Source organism: Triplophysa rosa, linkage group LG12, assembly GCF_024868665.1.
Source record: "Triplophysa rosa linkage group LG12, Trosa_1v2, whole genome shotgun sequence".
Classification (NCBI taxonomy): Eukaryota; Metazoa; Chordata; class Actinopteri; order Cypriniformes; family Nemacheilidae; genus Triplophysa; species Triplophysa rosa.
The window spans coordinates 507,540-534,061 of record NC_079901.1 but is presented as its reverse complement, the minus strand read 5'-3'; the positions used below and the strand labels follow the sequence as shown (position 1 = coordinate 534,061).

The following is a 26,522-nucleotide window of genomic DNA, read 5'->3' as shown; positions in this document are numbered from 1 at the left end:
CCGTGGGGACAGTCCATAGGCGTAATGTTTTTATACTGTACAAACTGTATATTCTATCCCCTATCCCTAACCCTATCCCTAAACCTAAAGATCATAGAACACTTTTTGCATTTTTAGATTTGTAAAAAATATTGTTCTGTACAATTTATAAGCTTTTGTGCCCATGAAGACCTCAATTTTGGTCCCCACGGTGACACGAGTCCCCATGTGTTGGTGTGTATTCAGGTTTAGTTCCCCACCGGGATATACAAACATGAACACACACACACACACACACACACACTTCCGTTCATCCACTCCAGAAATCCAGTTTTGTGCTGTTGCTTTACTCTAAAAATAATTAACAATTTTTTAGTAAATCTGTTCATTTTCTTACACAACATGAAACAGCATGTTAAGAATAATATGAGGCCACATTTTCACATAATGAAAGTAGGGACTAGAGCTACATTAATAAAAGCACGATTAAGGCTAATTTATGGTCGTGTGTAGGACCTACGCCGTACGTAGCACCTCTCCAAAAATGTAACAACGCGTCAACTCAACGCGGGCCCTACGCGGACCGCAAGCGCTGTGATTGATCCATTTGAACCCCTCCTTCAGGTAAAAAAACACGTTTACGCGTTTACCGAATGAATTATCTAAGTAAAATATCTGTTTTAGGTTTAACAACGGAAGCTGCAACAAAAGTGACTGTTTACTTGCTGCTATCACTGCTTAAAGCTTTGCCAACAGGCAGCGTACACAACAAGCTGCTTCTTCTTCGGCTCTTGTCTTGGTTACACAAGCAACACGCGCGTGAACACTGACACCTAGTGGTCATTGCCTGTCGACGCGGACAACGATGCATAAGTATAAATAAAAACCAAAACAAGATTTTCTCCAAACACTCAACCTGTCACTTTTCTTGCAAATGCACTTCATTGAAACTAGTTTTCTAAACATGGACAGCCATCAAACACCATCAAATGATTATCAAATATACACCACACTACAAACAGATATGAGAAATGTAAAACACTACTGTAGTGTCGGACGCATGTTCAGTTTGCAGTGGAGTTTGTCAGAACTCATACTACAGTTTATCCAGTAAATATACATTCTCAGTTTAGTTTTTCACTGTAAACAGAAATGCTGGAGAAAACCGAATTCATGTGTTTGACTTTGACAGTAACAGACAAATACATTTACAGTACATTTAAAAATACTGTAAACAAACAGGCTTTTTACTGTAAAAAATGTGAGCATCCTGTCAGGTTTTTGTCCTCTTCCTCGTTGCCCTTTTTCTCCCCATCATCTCCCTCATACTCCTCTCCTCAGTCTCACTCCTCTTACTCTTGTTCCTCTTCCCCATACTTTCAGTCCCTTTCATTTAATTCTCACTTTACTTTATAATGTCAGTTTTGTCCCAAGGAAATACAAGTGATATTGTTAATAAATGTGTCTAATTAAAAAAGATAATGTAAAACCTTCTTTAAATTCCAATCTCTTGCAATTTTGGAGATACGAGTGAAAAGTTTCACTGAGTAGGCCTCAAGTCTCAATTAAGGTGTGAAGAGGCTGAAGATGTGTCATACTGATCACAGTTCAGTACGGAGTGCCACAGGGCTCAGTACTATGACCTATGTTCTTCACACTATACATGCTAGATTTAGCTAGCTAGCTATAATTAAGAGACATGAAATAGTTTTCAATATTACATGATGATACCCAAATCTATATCTTCTTGAGTCCCCATGAAAACACATCAACAATGTATAATAGACATAAAAAACTGGATGGCTAGCAACTTCCTTCATTATATATTATGTATAATTATATTTTGATTATTTCACTTTCTAGAATGAGATTTTAATTCTATTCCTATTTATTTTCACAAGAGCACATATAAACTAAAGGATTGAGTCTCTCATTAATGTGATGGTGATTTACATACCGGTGTCACGGGATGTGAGTATATAAACCAAGCGCACTACGAAGAAGTATAATCCAATGGGGTTTAATAATTCCACCCGAAAGACAGGAGCAAACACACATGTAATATAAGTTAAAACCGGACATTGAACTCAGGAAAACAAAGGGCTTAAATACATAAAGCAAACAAACGAATTAATGAGATGATGAACGAAACACAGGTGAAACTGATGAACTAATTAACAGAACAGCAGAACAGAAAACTAAGACAGGGCAAACAGAACCAACAAAGAGTCCATACTATTACAACCGGTGATTTTACAACCATGACAGGTATTTTGGTCTTTAGATAACCTGGACACTGGTCATTTTATTAATGGGTCTGGTCATTTCGGTTTTCTATGTTATTATATATGGGCAATTTATCATCAAGAGTAAATTCTGTTCAAATGTAATTAGGAATGCTATAAATCCAACTATTCACAGCTGAAAGTATTAAACTGGAGTTAAATAAGACCCAACTATAGACAACTTTAGAAGATATGAACACTGGTCCAGAAGCACTTCTGGTTTTAGATTTTTTTTTTTAATCTTACATAATGAAATCTTAAAGATATTTGTTCAACCATTTAAATCGGTTATAAATATTCTGTTGGTTGTATTTTCTTCAAACATTTGTATAACTGAAACAGGCAGTTCTTTCCATCCGAAGAGGTCTATTTAAATACGCAAGGAAAAAAGCAAGCATACATGTACTGTATATCGCCCTGATTAAACCAGAGATCTGTACCAAGTTGATAATCTGATTAATTTGCTCAACCGATGCAGAGTAACATACACCTTCACATTGGAATTGTAGGGTTATATCTGCATTCTGAGCAAGTTTTTTGCAAAAACTTGTGCAAATGTACAAAAAAAATGAGTAAATCCTACCATGTAATTTACTCTTGGTGCACTTCCCTTTTTCACCACTGATTTAAATAATTTGGGGCGCTGTTGAGCTCATGAGGGCAGATGGCCCTCACTTTATCTCCACTTGTCACTTTAAAGAATAATGTCACTTTAATTGTGAACTTGCATACTGCCATACTGTGGAAACGGTTGTTACAATTGTTTCTAATGAATATGGGTTCTCTTGTTACTTTTATTGCACTTCTTGTTATTGCAAATGTTTTTATTTTTACTTCTTTTTGAAATTTTACTTTTATTGATACTTCAAATTTTGATGACTTTTTATTGTAATTTAATGTCCATTGCCCTTCTACCATATGTTGTCGTGAGGTAGAAACAAAATAAGTTTTTAAAGATATTGAGTCGTGGTGTCTCTTCCCCTCTTGCAGTTCGTTACATAGCCAAACTATCTGCAGAAGCCAAGCACTAAATGTCCTTATATATTCTTAAAGTAGTCAGTAAACCCTGAACATATAATGCTGAACACATCCAAGTGAACAACGTAGATTCCATTTATTTTTATGTTTTCAAGTGGACAAATGTTTTGGAGCGGCACTGCCCCACCTGCCCACACAGACGAGCCGCAGCTGGTTTCCATGACATATTTCATGTTAAAGACTATTTCCATAACTTCCAGACTTCTCTTCTTCACTGCTACACTCTCAAAAACCATTTGTTAATTATTAACACATTGTTTGTGTTGAGCTATTTAAAATATGATGTGTTATTTTAACACTGTGTGTTGTTTTTGTTTGAATGAAAGGGACAACACAAGTTGTGTTAAAAATAACACTAAATGTGTTGTCCCAGAAATAACACAGCGATGTGTTATCCTTAACTGAACACAAAATGTGCTGTTTTAACACTACCTTAGTCCTTACACTACCCCAATCGTTCTTGCTGGCAGTCAGTCATATAAATCTCTCTTTTCACATTCCTGGAGGAACAGCTGTCTACTCCAGTCTGATGACCTCTTCACTTCAATACTTTAGCGTTTTAGGTTCTGCATTAAATGCAGGCAATTACGTGTGGTCCTATACATAAAATCTGTTTTATGTATAGGACCTATACATAAAATCTGTTTATTGAATTGATCTGGCTTCGGCAGTAGTATATTCCACTTACTTTGAAGATGTTGATTTGCCCCAGTTTGGTGAAAGTGTGTTTAAAGAGGGCACAAAGACGTTTACCAAGGCTTGAATAGCTCCACAGGAGACGTTCATATCTTAATACCCATGCAGGCCTCTAATGATTTCATTCATAGTTTCATTGTGTCCACAGGAAACAAGTGCACAAGCCTATCTTGCATGTTAATACGTTTACACCAAAAATATTTGTTTTCTATCTTTTGCTGTAGTGTGTCAGTAGGAAATATCAGTTTGCATTTTCAATAATACAGATTTTTTCAATTGCTAACATCCCTTTGACCGATCTGTAGTCACATTTTCAAAACTCTAAACACAATTAGCACAACATCCGTCTGTTGTGACCATACCATTAACACAATTCATGTTGTTTTCAAACAAAATGCAGTCAATTAACATGTTTCTAGAATGCCTACATTTTCTTTACATATAAGCATACCCAATACCAAAATCATGGATCTTTATAGTCTTTTTTACAAATGCTTAAACGCAGCATGCCAGAAATGAAGACCTATTCTTCCAAACCATAGATACAGTATAAAGCCTCTACTTCTGCAACAATATCAGCTCAAAAGTATTGAAACAAATATTTAAAAATATATTCAAACAGCTGATAAGCATTTTTAAATTACTGATAATTAGAGTAAGAAATAGCTGATTCCAATCTCAATCAGCAGACATAACCAGGTGTTGAAGACTTTCCATTACTTGGACATACACAATAAAAAGGCAGTCTTTGGATTGGTGTTGTTCAAAGCAACACATAACAACACAGAGGAGCAAACAAAGATTAAAAGAAAATGGACTAGTGGACTAGTTAGACGAGGGAGAGGACTAGATGGTCGAGGGAGCGGACTAGATGGTCGAGGGTGAGGACTAGATGGTCGAGGGAGAGGACTAGATGGTCGAGGGAGAGGACTAGATGGTCGAGGGAGAGGACTAGATGGTCGAGGACTAGATGGTCGAGGGAGAGGACTAGATGGTCGAGGGAGAGGACTAGATGGTCGAGGGAGAGGACTAGATGGTCGAGGGAGAGGACTAGATGGTCGAGGGAGAGGACTAGATGGTCGAGGGAGAGGACTAGATGGTCGAGGGAGAGGACTAGATGGACCAGGGAGAGGACTAGATGGACCAGGGAGAGGACTAGATGGACCAGGGAGAGGACTAGATGGTCGAGGGAGAGGACTAGATGGACCAGGAAGAGGACTAGTTGAACCAGGACAAGGGAGAAGGAGAGGTAGGGGAAGAGGAGTAAGAATGCGTGGTGCTGTTCAAAGGAGAGTAAGAGCTGTTGTCACGGATGAAATAAGAGCCACAATCATAGACCATGTGATAAACCATGGTCTATCATTGAGAGTGGCTGGTGAAAGAGTCCAGCCTAATCTCAGACGGTCAACCGTTGCTGGCCACCACCAGTAGTAGATACAAATATGTTGTATTTTTGTTACTCTAAAGGACACAACGACTTCCTCGCTCTGGGGGAAGAAGAAAGCTTCTCAGTGAAGACCAAGAACATGCCATTGTAGGATGGGTCATTGCTGACAATGCAATAAAACTGAGCGAAATTCAGACCAGAATTGTAGAGGACAACCTGGTATTCCAAAACGTGGAAAGCATCAGCCTGGCTACCATTGCTCGGACTCTGATCAAACACAGAATTCGAATGAAACAGTTGTACATGGTTCCCTTTGAGAGAAACAGTGATCGGGTCAAGGAACTCCGGCACCAATACGTCCAGGTATGGTGTCTATACACTATGTCTGATTCTACAGTGACTATTCCACACCTCTTTTTTCACTATTCTCTATAGCTACTCTGAAGCATATATGTAATAATTGTGTTTGATTTTTCTTTCAGAGAATTATGGAGTTGGAGGCTAATCAGACACTGCACGAATTCATTTATGTAGACGATGCGGGATTTAACCTGTCAAAAACGCATAGACGAGGAAGAAATGTAATTGGGAAAAGGGCCACCGTTGATGTGCCAGGTCAGAGAGGAGCAAATATCACAATGTGTGCTGCAATCTCAGGGTTGGTTTGGTCCTGCAGAAAAACCAGATTGGTCCCGACAAAACAGAGCGCCTCCTTTTGTTTTTAGATGACCTCCACCAACAACTGGTGCCAGAAGCAAAACGGGTGGGAGGAAACATGAGGACATTTGTGATTACATGGGACAATGTAGCATTCCACCATTCACATGCAATCACAAACTGGTTTGCAGCACATCCAAGAGTGATTTCCCTTTTTCTTCCTCCATACTCTCCTTTCCTCAACCCCATTGAGGAATTTTTTTCTGCTTGGAGGTGGAAAGTATATGATCATCGGCCACATGACCAAATGCCCCTCCTGGATGCCATGGATGCTGGGTGCAGAGACATCTAGGTCGAAGACTGTCAGGGGTGGATAAGGCATGCCAAGTGTTACTTTCCAAGGTGTATAGTGAGAGACAACATACGATGTGATGTAGACGAGAACATGTGGCCAAATGGTGAAGATCGTATAGATTAGAACAGGACTTTTTTTCTGGGCCTTTTTTTCCTGTCATTTTGTTTTATTTTTATAGAATGTACCACTATAAAAAAAAACAGCAAGTGACAGAATTTCAGTTGTACATTCTATAAAGTATTGATGACTCCTTCACATTTAGATATTATGTTGTACACATATCTAATGCACCATGAATTCACACACACACAGCTGAATGAATTAAAAAAATGGATTTCATATTGTATGTTCTATACAGATAGAACTGAAACATGACAAGTAATGCAGTTTTTGTAATGCCACCAACTGTTAATATTTTGACAGTCATTACGTTATGATTGACTATGGGTTCATGTTGGATAGAAAATGAGTGCTAAAGTTTTGACCGAATGATTCGATTTTGAAACGGGTTTGCAGTGTTTTGATAGAGTTGGTGTATATTGAAAATGTTTTTTTGCGTTTTCAAAAGTAGAGTTTGTATTTATTTAAGAAAATGTGGTTTTGGGCAGAAAATTAACTATTTGGCTAATTGTGTGACGTAGGTGTGTTGCTGTGTTAAGAGTTTAGAAAAAGTATTTTAAGAATTGTCAAATGCTTCTTAGCAATTGAAAAAAACTGTAATAATAACCCAGTGAGATTTTTGTATGTACAAGTTTGACAACAGCCAGTGCTCCACATGGAGATCTGGGGCCTCATGTATCAATGCTGCGTACGCACAAAAACTTTGCATACGCCAGCTTTCACGCTCACGGTCGGATGTACTAACAGTGAAATGAACGTGAGAATGTGCGTTCATCCACGCCAACTTCATGTCTGGCGTGAGTTTTTTTGTGCGTATGCACATTTACAGCTTTGTCCGTACGCAATGTTTTAGTATCGTATCAACGCAAGTCTTCGTACATGAGGCCCCTGGTCTCACCATCATTATCATTGGGTATGTCTATTATAACATGAAGAAAGAGTAAAAACTTAGACAGAGTAAATTTAGAAGAAATGTCTCCAAGACACTTGAAGAAACTGAAATCTGCCTGAAAAACCATGACTGTAGCTCCATCATGTTTGTACTGTAGACCTCAAGGCCAGTATCATTTGTTTTCACAATGATTGTACAAAAAAACCTCTCGTTAACAACTTCATAACTGATTTATTTTGACTGTCACGCTACTGTACAGAATCCTACGTGTGTTCTTAAAAAAAAGTACACAAGTATTGTTATGCCTGGAGTATAAAGAAGTCACCAGATCACCTTGTGTAGTGTTTTCTTTTAATATGATAATACTAATTCCAAACCATCACTTCTTTTAAAGTGTACTGTACTGGTTTACATCAACTGCACTTCTATTTCTCATTTCTTTTTCTTTTGCTCTTATTCTTTTTATATATACACTCACATTTTTAATCAATTTTATTGCTGTTTTATTGTCTCTTAAAATGTAAAGTATTTGTGATCTTAAATCATTTGCATTTTAAAGATACGTCTTATTTCTTTCTGTCAATCATTTTATGTAAAGCACTTTGAATTGCCCTTGTGTATGAAATGTGCTATAAATAAACTTGCCTTGCCTTGCCTAAAGTAGTGCTGTGCTGCTTTAGTGAAGTTATTAGTGAGAAATAACGAGGCAGGATGTGCATGTGAATGAAAGAGAGAGAGAGAGAGAGACTGTAGAAGGCAACTCACCGAGAATCTGTTAATCCCATTGCACAATATAGGCCTACTGTATTAATATGAAGGAATTTTCTGTATTCATTTTTACAGTTGTTTAACCTGTATTTTACATTTTGCACTGCATTAATTTGCATTTTAGCATTAACGGAAATGTCCATAAAATAAAGGAAAATGTACTGGTAATTTTCTGCCATACTTTATTCGTTTTTTTACGGGACATTGTAGTCAAAATCAAGACAGCGATTTCTCTTCTGAGTTGCACTTACGGATCCAGAATATTTAATACATGTTTGACTGACAACAAATCCAGCCTGAATACATTTCAGATGTAGTTGTTTACAGGGGCGGATTTAGTGATGTGGGGCCCTAGGCAAATCCATGTATGGGGGCCCCAACTATGCGCCATTTTACTTTACTGCAACCCTTATTTTTCTTCCTCCTCAAAGCACACAACTTTTCACCCCCAGTCAAAGTGTCAGGGGAAAACTAAGCTTAATAAACACAGATACTCACTAATTAAAAAATAATAATAATGAATTCCCAAATGAAAAACAAGGGGAAAAATACATCTGCAGAGTTTTTCCTGGCTCAAAATGAGGCAGAGGTGGTACAACGCTCGTGATGAAATGACAACTAATAAGTTATATTTTTTTTTAGATTTTAGATTTAGATTCAATTTATTGTCATTGCACATGTACAAGTACAAGGTAATGAAATGTGACCTCTGCATTTAACCCATCCAGAGAGTAGTGAACACACGTACCCCCGGAGCAGTGAGCACAATGCTTTATATAAAGCATTATGTATTCAATCAAACAGAAAAGTTGAAAATTTTAATATAAGCCTTTTTTATAAGACTTTTTAGCCCATAAGTAACCAGTCTAACAAAATGAGCAAAGCTCATTCACACCCTACGTTCTCTTGTAGTTCACTGAGCTTTGAACAATTCACTGATCTCTTACATTCTGTGTAAACGAATTAGTTCAAAGGAGTCATTTGTTTGCGAGTCGTTCTGATCGCAATGTGCGTTCATACTGGCAAACTCGCTGTGTACAGAATAACGCTGATTCAACAAGAATGAACACTTCAGCGTCTCACTGCTGGTAACCAAACTGCGCCTCCATTGTGGGGTAACTGCAGTTACAAATGACAATCTGTTTAATAATGCACGCAGTGTTTTTTGTGAAGACACTTCACATTTTTGACGAGAGTCTAAGGCGGCACAAAATTTGATTGAGCCGGCCGCCTCCAATTTCTTTATGCAGGAAAAACCCTGATCTGGGATTACTATATACAAAGTGTGTCCTCTCTCCGTGTTTTTTGTGGTGGAGTTTGTGTGGGGGAAAAGCAGAGACTTTGGCAACAATCTTTTTTAAATCGTCCTTTTTCCTCTCTGGTGATGTAGCTGCGTTTCGTTGTTGTTTTATTTCCCTGCGACTTTTACTTCGTTTTGCAGCTAATGTACCACGCAATGACGCTCTCGCTGTGGGCAGTACTAATTCCGCCGCTGCGTTAACTTTCTCTAGCTGCAGCTGATGTCGTCTCGCGCATATACGGTGCTAATGGAATGGTCCACTCTAATCTATAATGGGGTGGGGGAGTGCCTACGTACAGATGTAATAACGTAAATCGTTAACAGGGATGTACTGACTATTTTGATGATTACTTGGGGCTCTACGTGGCTGCTGACATGGCATATTGGTTAAGTCCACCCCTTCCTTTTGGGGGCCCCTGGTAGCTCGGGGCCCCAGGCGATTGCCTACCTTTGCCTAATGGGTAAGTCCGCCCCTGGTTGTTTATATCCACGAAGCTTCCCATAACGGTCTAGTTCATCAACAAGGAATAATGCCACTAATGGGTCCGCTCAGCTACCACAGTGACGACCGGATCATATTCGTTGCCATGACGTACCAAATAACGTTCCAGTGATTTAACTTTGTGATTCCCATATTCGTCGGGATGATGTAACATTGGACATTGCTGGGACTTGATGATTTCCTCCTGAATACGTAAATGGAGGATTCAATAAGAGGATTCAAAGCAGATATTTATTGACGGAGATGAATAAATATTATCTTTAAGCTTAATATTATATTCTTGTCTTACCATAAGTTTAGCAGGATGTCCGTTTTTTAGATACAACTATCAAAAGCTTCTTCATTCTAATCATTAAAATATATGTTTACTCTCACATCTGTGAGGTATAAAGAAAAGAATATTAATAAACCGCTAAAGTAATATCATGCAGTGAGGTAAAACAAAATAACCGTTAGTCTTTTGATGATGCCAGAGTGTGGCTCTTTGCAGAACAGAGAACGCGTGTGCTGGACAAGCGCGCGCATCAAATAAATGGAAACAGTTTTAATTGTTTTATCTTATTAAACTCCAGTTTAATAGCTCAGTTAATAGCATCAGTTCAGTTAAATGAACCATCTCGTGAAAAAACTGAATTCATTTATCGAATTCATGCAATTCCTTTTGAATTGTCTATTAATGAAAACCTAAGTGAGAAAAATATGTTGTTTAAAATGATATAATATCTAGTTAAACGGGAAAAATATGCCGTTTACACGAGAAAATTATTTTGTTTTAACAACATATTATCTCGTTAAAACGACATATTATCTCGTTTTAACGACACATCATCTCGTTTTAACGACATATCATCTTGTTTTAATGACATATTATCTCGTTTAAATGACATATTATCTCATTTTAATGACATAATTGAGTGGAAAAAATCAAATGTATGTGGCAGCAATACGCCACCATAATTTAGAGATGACAAGCATATGGAAATTTGTACCACTTTGTCAGATTTATGGTTTTTGGTTTCTTTAGCAGCAGCTGCTCCGTTCCGTGCATCATACGCCCTTACGTCTGTATGAGCCAGTGTCGTCTTTGCACATGCGCACAACTTCCTACTTCGGTTTTTAATCTGATCAAGTGTTTACATGTCCTATCAAGCGGATTACAAACTATATAAACCACCCCCTACAATCCGACTGAAATTTCAATCGGCTTGGGCATTTTTAATCTGATTGACGTGTTTATATGGAGCGTTTTCATTCAGATTGGATTTTTAATCGGATTACATTGGTCCATGTAAACGCAGCTACTCTAATTCAGCAAGGGATCGGATCAAACCTGATCTGACAGTTTGTGTGCAGTACCATGAGTTAGCCTCAAACATCAATGGACACTTCAAACATACATAACACATAGCCTACTAATTAGGGGCCAAGTCCAATGAAAATTGGCACACTCGTAGAGGTGGTACTCATTAGTCACGTGACCAAGTATGGGGTCTCTAGCACTCACTCTATAGCGCCACCAACAGATCAAAACTGCACTTTTCAAACGGCTGTAATTTTTGAACTCAGTGATGTACAAAAATTCTACTCGGCACGTCATGCACTCGTCACGCTTATCACATTCCATGCCTTACACTAAGACGCCGCCCAATACAGTAGCTGCCATCTTGAAAAGTACAGTATTGCGTTTTTTCGCTACTAGTCATAGAAATTGTGACCGATTGTCACGAAAAAATCGGCTGAGACGATCTTTGGACTGTGCCGAATAGAAGAGACGCTCCGGAATTGAGCTTTTCACCGTTGCACAAAAGTTACGACTTCGCAAACTTTTCAAAGTTGACCCAAAAATGTATTGGAGGCTGTAACTCGGCCAATGTTCGATTCATCGATACGACACTTGGTACGTGTCAAGGACCCCCTCGGAATGGGGGTCCTTGCCAAAATGGGGAACAGCGCCACCTATTTGAAGAGATTTGAAAAATGTATATTTTTGCCTCTAACTTTTGAAATATTTTGTGATCTCGGTGTCTACGGATTCCGCGAATCGTGCTGGATCGGGTGGGCAAGATTATGTCGCGATTGATTGAACGGCTCGTCTGCCATTTTGAAATCTGTCATAAATCACGATATATTTCTAACCGTGTGATATATCGCCACCAAATTTGACACGCGTCACCAACTTGTCCCAAACGTACCCTTGAAGTTTCAAGACAGCGCCACCTAGAGTTCGTGAGATATTACTCTTTTATTTTTTTTACTACCCTTAAACGCTGCTGGGTGAAGCAAGCCAACTGAGTGGCGCACCAAATTCGCAAGTCTCGGGTTTAAGAGGTCGCTGGTTTGAACCTTGTGTTGTGCATTTATACATTTCTATTTGCAAGTATGTGCACAAATAGTACAAGTTTGTAAACAAACGATATGTAATGTCAAGTGCGATGTATGCAGTGCAACTTAAAGTGGTTTATAATACATGTAAATATATTCAAACAGAATCTGTTCCTCCAATACACTGTATTTCTGCTACTTTTGCTCTATTGTCTCATTTCATGTTGTGGGTACACTGGGGGAAGTGTGGGCTGGGTGTGGGCATGTGGGGGAAGTGTGGGCTGGATGTGGTGGGTACGCTGGGTAAATCGGCGCAAAGTATGGGCTTGGCCCCGGTGGTGCTGCTTGCAGCTCTTGTTAATACTGTACCTGTACTATAATCATTATGCTTTAAAATGAAGAGGACAGACAATTCACTAAAACAGGCTTAGTTTATCACTGAATACAACAAGGTCTGTAACATATTTCAGTGTTTGTTACTTATGATAGTATAAAATATTATAACTTCCAATGAGATTTTCTGTTAATTAAACGTTAAACTTTCAAGTGATACATGAGGAACTTACCAAAGCCAAAGGCTGAGGACGCTGGGATTGCAGATGACTGGACAGTGGTGGACGTGTAGAGACCAGTGACCAACAGCCCATCAAAGTAGGTACTAGTAGAAATGGTCACTGTGGACACACAGAGACAGTGTGGCTTATTACATATACACATACAGTATATCACAATGCTCTTCATTGTGAGTCGCCTTTTAATAAGTAGTGAGGGTCAAGCCAAACTTTATTAGATATTTAGCAGAGGCTTTTATCAAAAACAGGCATCGTTTACAGCCAGCCGTGTGTTATCGCAGAATAAAACCACATCATCAGGATCCGACGTGAAGCATAGGAGACATAACAACCTTCTGTCAGTACATTATGCTGTTTATTACATTACCTCAAGAGTAAATTATTGTTCCTTTTTTTGTAACGAATGCAGACCTTCCACACAATTTTCACAAATTATTTATAGGCCTACTGATGTTACGGTACATGCTACTAAGCTCACGAAGGTAAAATACTCGAACTAAACTCAGGGATGCTATAAAAACACAACAGACAGATATGTAACAACTGAATTTATGTGTAATATTAAACTGCAGTGGTCAAGATGACTCGCAGTACCCGGATGACCACTTGTTAGTTTGGAACGGTTGTTATCGGAGAGTAACAGACCTTGGAATTGTAACAGTTATGTGGTGAATCCAGCAGACACAATCTGTCACAGTCCTGTCCTTCCTGTCAATTGGTTTTCTAGTTTCTTGTGGACAGCATGGTGGCAGCGTTTTGTGTATTTTGTACTTGTTTCCTGGTTGATATATTCCTGTTAGTTATCTAACCCCATGCCCCACACCTGACCCTTGTGATTATCCCTTGTTTTGTTCCCCTGTTTAATGCCCTTGTGTTTACTGTCCTGTGCTGGTTTGTTCTCCTTGGTGTCTTGCTTCAAAGCCTCGTCATCATAGTGAGTTTCAGTTTTTTAGTTTACTCCCTGTTTTGCCCCTTGTGGGTGTTTTCTGTTCAATAAAGTTCTTTGGGTTTGAATTACTCTGTGCATGGGTTCTCTCCGCACATTCATGAAACAAACAAGATAAACTCTTAAAATCCATTTTAATGAGCAATGCAGGAAAACAGTACAACAACAAAAAATATTTTCAAAACAAACGAGAACTGAGAATTAACTCATAGGTTTTTTCTGTTCAATACAGTTTAGTTTTTTTTTTTTGTCTGCACCTCACTCCCAGTCACTTTGTCTGTGCCATGGCTCTCGATAACCAATAATCAATAACCTGCCACACATATCTTCTGGTATTAATACTTGAAAACTCATTCATGTAAACTAGCTTATTCATTAAACCCCATACTTTTATTATTGATGCCTTTCAGGATGATGAGATAGATATCTAGATTTTTAGATTTAGATTTTTAGATTTAGATTCAATTTATTGTCATTGCACATGTACGAAGGTACAAGGCAACGAAATGTGACCTCTGCATTTAACCCATCCAGAGAGTAGTGAACACACGTACCCCCGGAGCAGTGGGCAGCTATCACTGCAGCGCCCGGGGAGCAAGTAGGGGTAAGGTGCCTTGCTCAAGGGCACCTCAGTTGTTACCCGCCGGCCCTGGGAATCGAACCGGCAGCCTTCTGGTCACGAGTCCGACTCTCTAACCATTAGGCCACAACTGCCCCGGTGGTATGTTTTTAAGGTGACCATGAGTGTTGTGAATGGAACCAATAAATGACACGTTTTGTCAAATGTAATATAATTACCACATAATCGATTGACATGACAAAACACAGAGTTATTCATCCAGGGTGATAAGGACCAGCTGAATGAATATTTTTCTTTATTTATTACAGGGAGAATCCATCTGGAGCTTATGTGTTGCGCATGATTCAAGCAATGCCAAGATCAAGAGTTTCCCGGGCAACACAAACTGTTCAGTTTGATTTGCAATGTTTTGTTCAGTTGATTGCCATGAGAAATTACATAAAAGCACGTGCCAAATGCTCAAATCTTCATATTTATTTTGTGAAGCTCCTTGTAATACTCGTTTTTCTGTTTTGCATGCATTACTGTATACATGTATCCTATTAATTTTTACAAACTGATAGATAAGTTGAAATGATCGTACCCACAGCACGTCACAGACACTGTACCTAAGATGTTCAGTTAAAAATAACTGCGAATATTCATTTGAAAGAGAAGAGAAAAGCTGTGTGAAAGAGCGAGAGCGAGCAGATGTGTGTACAGGAGGCAGGCGGAGGCGGCCGTGACACCTCACCAGCACAGACGGCAACTGTCATAAAGCCATGTTAACATGGTGAAGATACACGGATAAAGAAAGCAAGACGACTGGGGAAAAGTCTCTGAGTGCCAAAACATTTGTGATCATTTAAAGCTCTTGAATCAGATTGACTCGATTACTTTTGACTTTTTTTCTGTAATTGTTGAGGAGAAATGTGGCGCAAAAGCACATGGCAACAACAGAATAACTCTGAACTGTTTATGAAACTGTGATAGAAAACCAGCATGAATCATTTCAGTTAGTTTTTCATAATAAATATCAACTGTGTGTTTCTTTGTGGATATGAAATATGATGAAATGGTAAAAAGTGCTCTTTGTGTGTATGAGAAAACACATCCCTCAGTCCTGCCTCTCTCCCCTGAGCATCACCACTTCAATAATTCATCCTCTCACTGCCAGTCTAATATCTATCCTGACACTTTCCAATGTTTTATTTAGCTTTTTTGTTGTGGTTATTCAATCATTTGTATTTATTTTAGTCATTGTCTTAACAAGCGTCACTCTAAATACACTGTAAATACAGTTCTTCACATCAGAGTAAACCATTTTGGGTCCAGTCTTATTCTGAATGAATATTAAATTCATTGATGCTAGCAAAAATTCAGAAGAAAAACATACTGAGGAAAACATGAAAATATATGCATTACTTCTCCCTATGTCGTGATTAAAAACCATATTCCATTCCTTAAGCCTGCAGAGGATAAACGGGTTCGGAAAATGGATGGACCAACTCATTGACAGGTGCAATGAACGCAACTACATGTAGTCCAGACATGACATATTTACTTCTCAAAAAATCTTTGCTCTTTTCACACGGGCCACCTCGCCCTCTAACCATCGCTCCCTCGAGAACGCGGCGCTTTTCATTTTAAAAAGAAGGAGAGGTATTTAACGGGAGTGGGCGTGCATCGGCCAAGAGGTTATTATAAAAAACAAGCAACACAGCGGAGGATGTTTAAAACATAGATGGACGGCTTTCTGGAGAGACGCATGAACAAAGAGTGATCGATGAAAATGAAAGATGTAAATAATTCAGAAATCCATCTGAAAAGAGAGCAGAAGCGGGGGAAGGGAGGAGAATAGGAAGAACCTGGTCAGAGTAACTCATAAAAACAGACGCATTCACCTGCGGGGGTTTGCATGCGTGCAATAGCTGCGCTTTCATGAGAACTCTTAACATTCTCTCCACACTCGCGCGAACACACACACTCAAACGCTCCCGATGAGCCATTTTTGACTGTCTTTGCTAGGGAGATTGCAGGGAGCTGTTGTTGTGAGAGACAAGCCCGTTTCATATAAAGATAATACCATGGCATTTTCTCTTTCATTTCTAGTACTGTCCATCTACCCATTCTTCATTCCATCGCTCCCTCCACTGCGTCCTGTCCGTCATACAATATAGATGGCACGACGTAGTACGCCTCATTAGCAACACTCACTGCCACACTCCTACTGAAGTATTGATAAACCTCAGGTCTGGAAAACATGCCCGGATGGACTGACATTAAGTGTAGGGTTTATTTTCTCTAGCGGAAGAACTCAAAACGGGACAAAGCATAGGGATAATATAGGCACAGCTTCTTCTTGTTTTTATCCAGCATTTTCAGAAAATGCTAGGTGGTAGGGAGATTCGTCATCCAGACGGAGAGCCATTGATGTTGGTCCAGACACAAATGGCTCTATATGATTTGAACAGCACCTGGTGGCCTGAACACCAGACGCATGAGCTAAAGAGGGAAGCAAGGGCAGTTGGCAAGGCTATGCATTACCTCACCCAAAGTGGCAACAGAATGGCAATGAAACAATGCCTGCCAGCGAGCAGTGAATGTGAAACCTTTCTGGTCGGACATTTGTTTGTGACAGTTCACTCCTAGTCAGTGAGTTTTGAATAGCATTTTCCACAGTGCATATGGTTTTCTTCTTTTTGATCATCATTGAGCAAGACAACGAAGGGGAAAGATCGGAGAAATAAGGTAGATAAGTGGGAGGAAACCTCACTGTAGTTTGCAATTAGTATGGGTAGGCGACATAGATGATGTGGGACTGATGAATATGAAGATGGAAGCAAACAACTGTAGCCTATGCGCATTTTTTTAAACGTGATTAACCATCAAAGCCACAGTGCCATATTTTCAACTCCGATTATATCAAAAACCACAGACGCTTGCTGCAGGAAAGAAATGCATCTCAGTAGGAGGTTTGCCATCTGAGCTGCATTTGACATATCCCACTGGAAACCTTGTGTAGCCCTGAGAGTCCGGAAATAGGAAGAGGCCATAAGCAGCAACTCTCTGACCATCTGTTTCCCCGATCGGGCCAGTATCAAAGAGCCACTTCCCCACTCGAGTGAATGTTCCTGAACCTGTGCTGTAAGTCCCCAGTCTGTACCATTTCAATCAATGGTGTGAAAGATGGGATGCGTTTCTGCATGCATTTGACAGCTGGATAGGAATTATCAAACTGAGATGATTCTCTTGCATAACCCTCAAGCACCTCCATGCCCTGCTGGCTGTGCCATCTGTTGTTGCAAGGGCCTGTTGCTGTCAAACATGCTCTATTGCTCTATCAAACGTTAACAGGTCGGGTGCCTGAGTAACAAATTTGTTTTAATGATGCTCCTAACCTCTTGATAGATGATAGATATTTAACATTTCTCAACAAACTTGCCTTTGTTGCATGCATGGCTGGTAAATGATGGACCCCTGAAGGATTATTCGACACACTGCCCATATTTTTATGACACAGTATTACATTAGTATAAGAGTACAGACTGTATCATTTAACCTACCTACTGGGAATTTTTAAGTTACGTTCTAAAGTGTAGGTTGAGGAGAAGCGTCAATCAGTCCTGTCAATCATACGTATACGCGACCGTCTCTGCACCTTCCCAGTGACAATTCATCCATCATTCTTTCTCCTTCCCATCTCCTCCTTCACTGCACAAGTTCTTTTCTAAGGGGGGTTAAACTCAGAGCTCAAACCCAGCCTCAGATTAAGTTCTCTTCGAGCACTGCAAGCCAAGTTTGTTTACAATTAACTATTAAGACTGAACATGTACGCACATGTTTAGGACAGTATCTACACAACATTTTATAAATGAGGCCCCACAAGTCAAGTGTGGAGTGCCACAGGGATAAGTCATAGGCCCCCTGTCTTTCACTAATTCAGAGATTCATTTAATCCCATTAGTCAGCCCTTCCAAAACCAAACGTACATATGTTTCAAATAATAATAATAATCAAGTAAGCAACAAATACAGATATTTGACAAAAGATGTAGCTATACTGGAATAGCATGGCTACACATGATAATCTGGAAATAATTTAGGGCCCTATCATTCACCTGGCGCAATACAGCAGCAGGCGCGACCCAAGTGTTTTTTACTTGTTTCAGCCTGACGCAGTTTTCATTTTCACATCCTGCGCCGTGTTGTTTAAATAGCAAATGCATCGTTTTTTTTCATCCTTAAACAAGCAAGAGGTTTTTTTCATCCTTAAACAAGCAAAAGTGGATTCGGACACTCCCTAAGTGCACTTATGCCCTGCGCTTTAGACTATGCGCTTAGCTTGTTGAAATAGGGCCCTTAGCTTCCCTTATCTATTTATCTGATAAAACATGAAGGTTAATGAAAGTTCAAACTAAAATGTGACCCAAGAACGAGAGACTTTTAACTGTAGAAACGATGGTTTTGGCATGTGGCCAGATTTTCATATTTTTGCTCAAAGAATTGTTCATTTTATGTCAAGTGGAGATAATTATTAAATTTCAATCGAAATATATTTATATAGCACCTTTTTACAATAGTGCATTGTTTTAAAGCTGCTTTACAAAAAGAATCAGAAAAGCACATTTTATTGTCCTTATAGAAAGATCTACTGTAATCTAGTAAAATGCTATATACCTAGTATCCAAATCCAGTTTTAATCTTCTGTTTTGTTTGGGAAGTGAGCAGGCAGCACAGATCCTCTTTAGAACACCGGCCCACAGGGAATTCTCCTGATCTCCCTATGGCCATATGTCAATAACTAATAAATTATTCTTAATAAATGAACTGACTTCTTGTTTTGTTCTTCACATGCCCATGTAGCACAATCAGGGAGATGCAGTGTTAGGGTTACAGTGTATACAGTATGTAGGCTCAGTTGTCAGTTTTCCTTCAATTGAAACTAAACGGTCTGTGTGCTGCTAGAGACAGTGACAGTTACTTAAGTGTTAGCGCTGTGAAATGTTCTGTGTTTACGCTCCCACAGCACGCCGCTGATGGAGGCAAGAGGATTCTGGAACAGTGATAAGCGGAGCTCTTGCTGTGCTGGAAATGAACTATGCAAATAACTCGACTGAAAACCACCCAATCTACTTTTCACTCTTCTGTTGCTTTTCTTTCTTCTTGTGATCAAAAAATGACAAAACTAACAAGCATTTATGTGTGGAAAAAATATCACTCCATCTGTCAGCGCAGGCGTGAATGTCCGTACTCAGCGAGAAGACGGTAACCACTTCCACGTGCCTTCAGCTCCAGCTTAAACCAAGCAATGCAACCGCAGATACTCAGACAGAAAGCCAAACATAAAGAAAGTCCCTTTCACTGATTCCACCTGTTAATGAAACAACGGCTCTCACAGAAAACAGGAAATGTCTAAATGATGACAGTTCCACCCCTGACGGACCTTCATACTCCCACACAGCTAGATCATTTCCTCCTCCAGAGCTCCATGTATTCCTCACGGACACCCAGAACACGTTTCAAATGTCTTCCATAAACATACTGTGGAAAGTTCATTGTGAGAAACTCATGGCCCATTGCTTTGACGTGTTTCTCACAGTGCCTGTTGTAGCACAAATCTCAACTAAACTGGATCAATTGCATCACCTCGGCAAAAAACGTCACGTAACCACCTTTTTATTGTAAATCGTGAGTTGTCACCGGTTAAAAACAGTTGCATATTGTTGTCGTTAACCAATTGTTATTGCAAAAAAGGGGGAATACATCTGAAAAACAGGATTCCTAAGAGGAAAAGAGCCGTATATGAAACAAAAGCACATACAGAGATGAAAGAGAATAGTAAATAGGTTTCACCTGCCTTGCTCAAGGCCCGGCCCCTTCTTCAAACTGCAGTTTTCATGAGCTCAACAGTGCACATTATCTATATTCCACTCTTTCACAACAACTAAATCAAGAAAGAAAGAAATCTGCATTCCTCTGCAAGAAGATCCTATAGCATCATCCAGTTCTCTCCCCGGTACATCCAGCACATGGATATAGTGTTTAACATGATTTATTCTTCTGTCATTATAGAGAACGACTATCGATTGGGTTTCAGTTTCAAATCTCGCTAGTCGCTGAACCCACAGAGATCATCTCAAATAAACGTAATGTAGGTCTGCAAAGACGTCCTTTCCTGAAAGAATGCTGATCACTTATGAACATTTACCATGATTTTACTGTGGTATTTGTAGGAAAACCACAACATGAACCATAAAACTATGGTTATACAAAATGGCAATCCACCAAAAAACATGGTTACAATACTTTTAAAGTAATAAAACTATTTAAAACAAAGAGCATAGGCATAAAACTGATTCTGTTATTTATTTATTTACTACAGATTTTCATTTATTAACCATTAATAGACAAAAAAACATGGATTTATTTTTGTTTTATTCCTCGTCCAACAGCAGTTTAAACAAATAACATTACTTTTTGTCTTTTACGTAATACACGGTTTCCCAAACACCAGATTATTGTAAAACATTTAATCTACAATCTACAGTTATTTACAACTGTTATTTTATCTTTTTATATCGTTATAAGAGCAATTTTACAATAACCTTATTAACAGTTAATGCATTGTCTTTTATTTCAAATACTGAATTCTACCAATAAGAAGAATAAACTGCATCTGACATGGCATACATAATACATAATGTTTAGGATTAATGTCATTTTAAATGCTAAGTATGAAAATATAAATGATTTTAAAAAGGCCAAAAGCGACGCTTAAGGCCGTTTCCTTTATCTTTAAACTGAGTTGAGTCAGAAGAGCATATCACATGGCATCAATATAGAAGCAGGCCCCCAGTAGAGAGAACTACAAGATTTAAAGTATTTAAATAACTGTTATTATTGCTCTTGATATTGTAATCATCATTTTATACTACGCAGACAAACAGTTTCTTTTTATCTTCTATTTTGTGCATTTTGTTCATCTTGGTGGCAATTTTGCCCAAAGCCGCCATTATTATCTGACCCTGCTTATGAACCCCCTGCCATTGCTTCTGCGAACCCCCATTTTGGAAACTATGCCCTAAAGACTGAGTAGGCGATTCTTTCCCGACACATTTTGTGTTATGCTGGTTGAGAGTTTCTACACATCCTGATCGCATGGTCTAAATATGCAAATATACAGTATGTATTCAGGGGCAGTGGTTCCCAAACCTGTTCCTGGGGACCCACTGCTCTGCACATTTTACATGTGTCCCTGAACCGGCACGCTTCACGGATCTCTCCCTTAATGAGCTGATGATTTGAGTCAAGTGTGTAATATAAAGCAGATATCGTCGTTGTCGGGCGGAAACCTCCTATGTCCAAATTTGGTCAATTTCATATTTTTTCACAAATCGATGCTATTGGTCAGTCCCCATGTGGGTCTGTTATTTTTACAAATTATTAACCAATCTAAAGTGTTGAAAATAGCTTGAGAGCAAATCTCTTAACTCCATTGGACACTTCAACTGTCTGAGAAGTCTCGTAACTCCACCTCTTCTTCACTCCGCGGGAGCGTCTCCTGATTGAAAGTTTTTTAGACAATAACGAGTGAAAATAGTTAGGTTAGATACATTTGAGTAGGTCTGTTTTGTTAAAAATCGATAGCTGTAATGCTTCGGTGCAGAAGGAAGCCCGTGAGCCACAAAGGTAAATTTGAGAGCAGATTCGGCTAATTTCCGCCTGTTAGACAGCCTAGTCAGCTCATCGTTTTTTGTATTACATCACTTATAGTTCTTAAACCTTTAAAATAGACTTTAGGAAGATGTATGTAACCACAGTCATTAGCTTTGGTTAACTATTGAAGCCTTTTCTCTTGTCAAGAGGCTCAACGCGACCGCCGACTTTATTTGCGTGCAGATTAATTTCCTCCTATATTAGACAGCCTGTTTAACGTTTTATTTTGGTATTGCATCACTCATAGCTCTAACGTTTAAAATAGAGTTATAGGAAGATGTATGTAACCACAATCATTAGCTTTCATTAGCTCTTAAAGCCTCGTCTCTTGTCAAAAGGCTCAACGCGACCGCAGACTTTGATGAACACTGCTGGCAGCAGCGACGTCTGTGTCCGTACCATTCTTATCAATGACAGCGTAATCTCGTATCTCCCTGCTCCCAAATTATAAACCTTGTATCTCCGATTAAACATGGTTTTGGGGAAATGTTGTGTTAATGTTGGTACACAACAGTATATGATAGCAATGTAAGGTATAATACCAGCTTTAACGATACAATGTTTAATAACTCAAAAAATATGCCGTTTTTTCTTCGTTTAATAACTTCCTGAAAAATAATGGTTTTGGAGATACGAGGATTCTGCCCGACAGCGACGATATGCAAAATGTGCAGAGCAGTGGGTCCCCAGGAACAAGTTTGGTGCAGGACCATACAAATGTTGTCCAATCATTGCATTTAAATATAAAATTCCCTTAATATAGATCTAAATATTAAAGAGGTCATATGACACGGCTAAAAGGAATATTATGGTTTGTTTTAGATGTAATGCAATGTGTAAACAGGATTTAAGGTTGAAAAACGCTGTATTTTCCACATACCGTGCATGTTTGTATCTCCTCTTTGCTCCGCCTCTCTGAAACACGCACATTTTTTAACAAAGCTCATGGCTCTGAAAAGCGAGGTGTGCTGTGATTGGCCAGTTAACCAGTGCGCAGTGATTGGTGGAATACTGCAAGCGTATGAAGGAAATGTGACGCCTCTGACCATATTTGGAACATCAGGTTCCTCTTCAATTGTACTGACAGGTACACCCACCTCACTTGCGTATACATCTGGGCAGTCTTAGTCAAATCAGACCACCAACTGATGTAGATTTGTGGGGGTGTGGTTACACGAGGCGTTTCAGGCAGGTCTAGGTGAGCATTCGCTTTTACATAGAATGCATATTTTGTTCCCACACTTTCATTTCTGCAATTTTACGTGTCGCATGGGCAACTTATAACACACCAAAGACACAGAAAAACACGTATTCACGCAATATGACTCCTTTAAAATAATTCTAAAAGAACATAATATATAGTGGGATGATTATTATGCATAATAATTATTGCCTGTTTAGTGGGAGACAGGCGTTTCCCGAGCAACAACGTTACTCGCTGCTTAACCACCATAGTACGATGCATCGTTAGAGAAACTAACTAGCTAGTCAACACGGTTTCCTGAAAACATCGCATACCCGTCGATTGAACCACCTTCAACAATCTAGCTGATGACATCACACAGGTGGTGGAGTAATGGCATCCACTATTCATCCGTTCAAATAGAATTAATCTCAGATTATTGCTGTTAAAAAACGTACATTGCATCTCAACATTACTTTTGTTATCATGTTTTTGTTCTCAGTTAATTTATTTCAAGATGCTTTATTCATTCACAAGTTTCCTCTTGCATCACTCCACCCGTGGATTTTCCCAGGCTCAAGGAGCCCATTGGTCTGTGCACATGCTCACTTCTCAAAAATTCTTCTGACACAATAAAATACATCAAATGTAATTTGTATATCACTGCTGTCCTTCCAAAACCTTGTATCTCCATATTTCAGCATTTTAATTTTTTATAAAAAAAGATGTTTGTTGGAACGATGGTTTCGCGAAACAGAGAATCACTGAACTATGGAAACTTTTCTGCATTTAAAGCTATATAACTATTATTAATGTCTTAATGTTAATAATGTTGTTCTTCTTGTTTTACACAGCAGCTTCAGTAAGAGACACGTGGGAATGAGCTAAAACAGGATCAGTGTGCTGGACTCAAGAATCAAATCATTTGGTTTTCTCAAAAGAGTTCTTCAATTCACTGAAATAAACGGACTCAAACAAGTGATTCACCCATGAACCGGATGCATTTTTCTCTCGATTGAGTACATAAATAGCCGCTGGGCATGTAGTCTCAAATTTCTCAATTTCTCTATATCTTAAAACATTTCCGCGAATGAAGGTCTGTCTCAGCTTAAATGTGTTCATGTTGCTTGTATCTTGTTGTTGTTTGCTTGGATGTTTCTCCTGTCTGACCTCTGACCTGATTCCTACATTACATAATGGCCACTGATGGATTACAGGTGTTGATTTGTGTGTCAGTGGAGTACAATATCATATTCCCATTATTCGGAAGAATTTGTTATTTGTTTTCAAGCAATTGTCTGTGTCTTGGTGAAGAACATACTGGAATTCAGGCACATCCCTAACTGAGACCGACCGATGGAGCAGAAAACAAGACAACAGCTTGTTAAATCGTTCATTAATGGCTTTCAAGAGAGCAACGACACTTAACTTTAAGCTAAAGAAATAGCCTCTGTAAGTAAACTGCTACCCAAACTAGTACGACAGATAAGCAGAGGTGGGTAGAGTAGCCAAAATCTTTACTCAAGTAAAAGTACAAGTAACTAGAGAAATTGTTACTCAAGTAAAAGTAAAAGTCACTATTTTAAAAACTACTTGAGTAAAAGTAAAAAAGTATGCAATGAAAAAACTACTCAAGTAGCTAGTTACTTAGTTACTTTGTATCTGATTATATAGGCCTACTACATAAAATTAATATTAACGCCAATATTTTAATATTACATTTTAATCAATATTTTTAATTATCATAAGCAAATATCTTTGCAATATACTAGAGAGACTAAAGAATAGACAAACACAGAAGAGACAAGCATTTCTGTAAATTTCATCTAGTCCTGATGTCAATGTAGTTTACACAACTTATTTAGAATAATAGACCATGTCAAACTAAAGCATGAACTAAACTCAGAGCATTTCCTAAGATGATCTAGAACATCTGCAGTGCTCTCTTAAATGAAATACACATTTCTGAACAAAGTTCATGTTTTCTCGTGTTGTGTCACGTGTGTGTTGTGAAACGCTCTTACTTGTAAACAAACAGTAAACAGTGAACCACACGCCCATCAACAAGTTTTCTTCCTTCTGTTCTTCAAATGTATATTTCTGCAAGCCCACGTCTCTGTGTCTGACAGGTGACGCGCATGTTGCTGTGTCTGACGAACAGGTCGCGCGGGTGCGCGCATATGGCCGGCATTTATCATTGCTGGCAAACAATATGACACATTTGCAGTTTTGATTGTATAGATATAGATTAATATCCACTTCATCCAACGCTCTTTGTGTTCTGCGTGTTCATAAGTTTCGCGCTACGAGGAGTGAGTAATCCTGCTTCAGATGATTCAGATCGTGCTGCGAACTGAACAAATCATTTGAACTGATTCATTAGCCTATTCAAATGGTTTTGCCCATTGTTCAATTAATGCTTTCAAAAGAATCGACTCAAAAGAATCGATCACTCGGGAATGCCCGTAAAAAGAGACGACAACCTTGAAATAAACAACGCGTTTTAAAAAGCATATTTTAAAATGAAGGAACAAAGGAACGTCACGCAATGTAAGTTATGTAACGAAGTAAAAGTACAGATTTTCTATGAGAAATTTACTCGAGTAAGAGTAAAAGTTCACACTTTCAATTTTACTTAAAAAGTACATATTTTCCAAAATGTTAATCAAGTAAATGTAACGAAGTAAATGTAGCGCGTTACTACCCACCTCTGCAGATAAGGAATTCAGAATGTTCTGCTAACATCCCCACACCGAATATGAATAAATAACAATATTCTCTTTCTGTCTGTTATTCATCTGTCTGAGCGGCTCATCTCTGCACACTTATTCATTCAGCCGGCTCTGTCATCCAAACAAATGAGAGAGCGTTTAACATATTCATGATCGGTTGATACCGAAGAGTTTGAGGAATTACAATGGTTGTCAGTGAGCGGCTGATGGCTGTAAATGTTGCTCCGCTCATTTCTCGCTGACTGGCCTCCATCCACATCTCAAGTCAAATAAAAGAGCGAAACGTGTAGTGCTTCTAACGGCTGTGTTGAGTTCTGCTGCTGTGTTCTGCGGGGGTTAATGGATCAATGTTATCAGCTCAGCTGACACACACTGCCCCGGGCTCAGATTAAAGAAAGATGCCAAAGGAAAACAGGAGGGAGGCCTGGTGTTTTCATTCAGGCTTCAGAAAGACGCAGGTGTCCTCCAAACAAGGTTCCCCCCAAACCCTTTTCATGAAACATTGACATTT

The 26,522-nt window shown here is 38.9% G+C and overlaps 1 protein-coding gene across 4 annotated transcripts in view; it reads right to left on the bottom strand.

The window, feature by feature from the left end:
• The window catches only part of reln (reelin), a 146,366-nt gene that overhangs the window by 116,441 nt on the left and 3,403 nt on the right, over positions 1–26,522 (bottom strand). For all 4 annotated transcript variants that reach the window (XM_057348039.1, XM_057348037.1, XM_057348038.1 and 1 more), the window contains exon 2: positions 12,868–12,975. In XM_057348039.1, the coding sequence (XP_057204022.1) occupies positions 12,868–12,975 (108 nt within the window). The remainder of the gene's footprint in view (positions 1–12,867; positions 12,976–26,522) is intronic.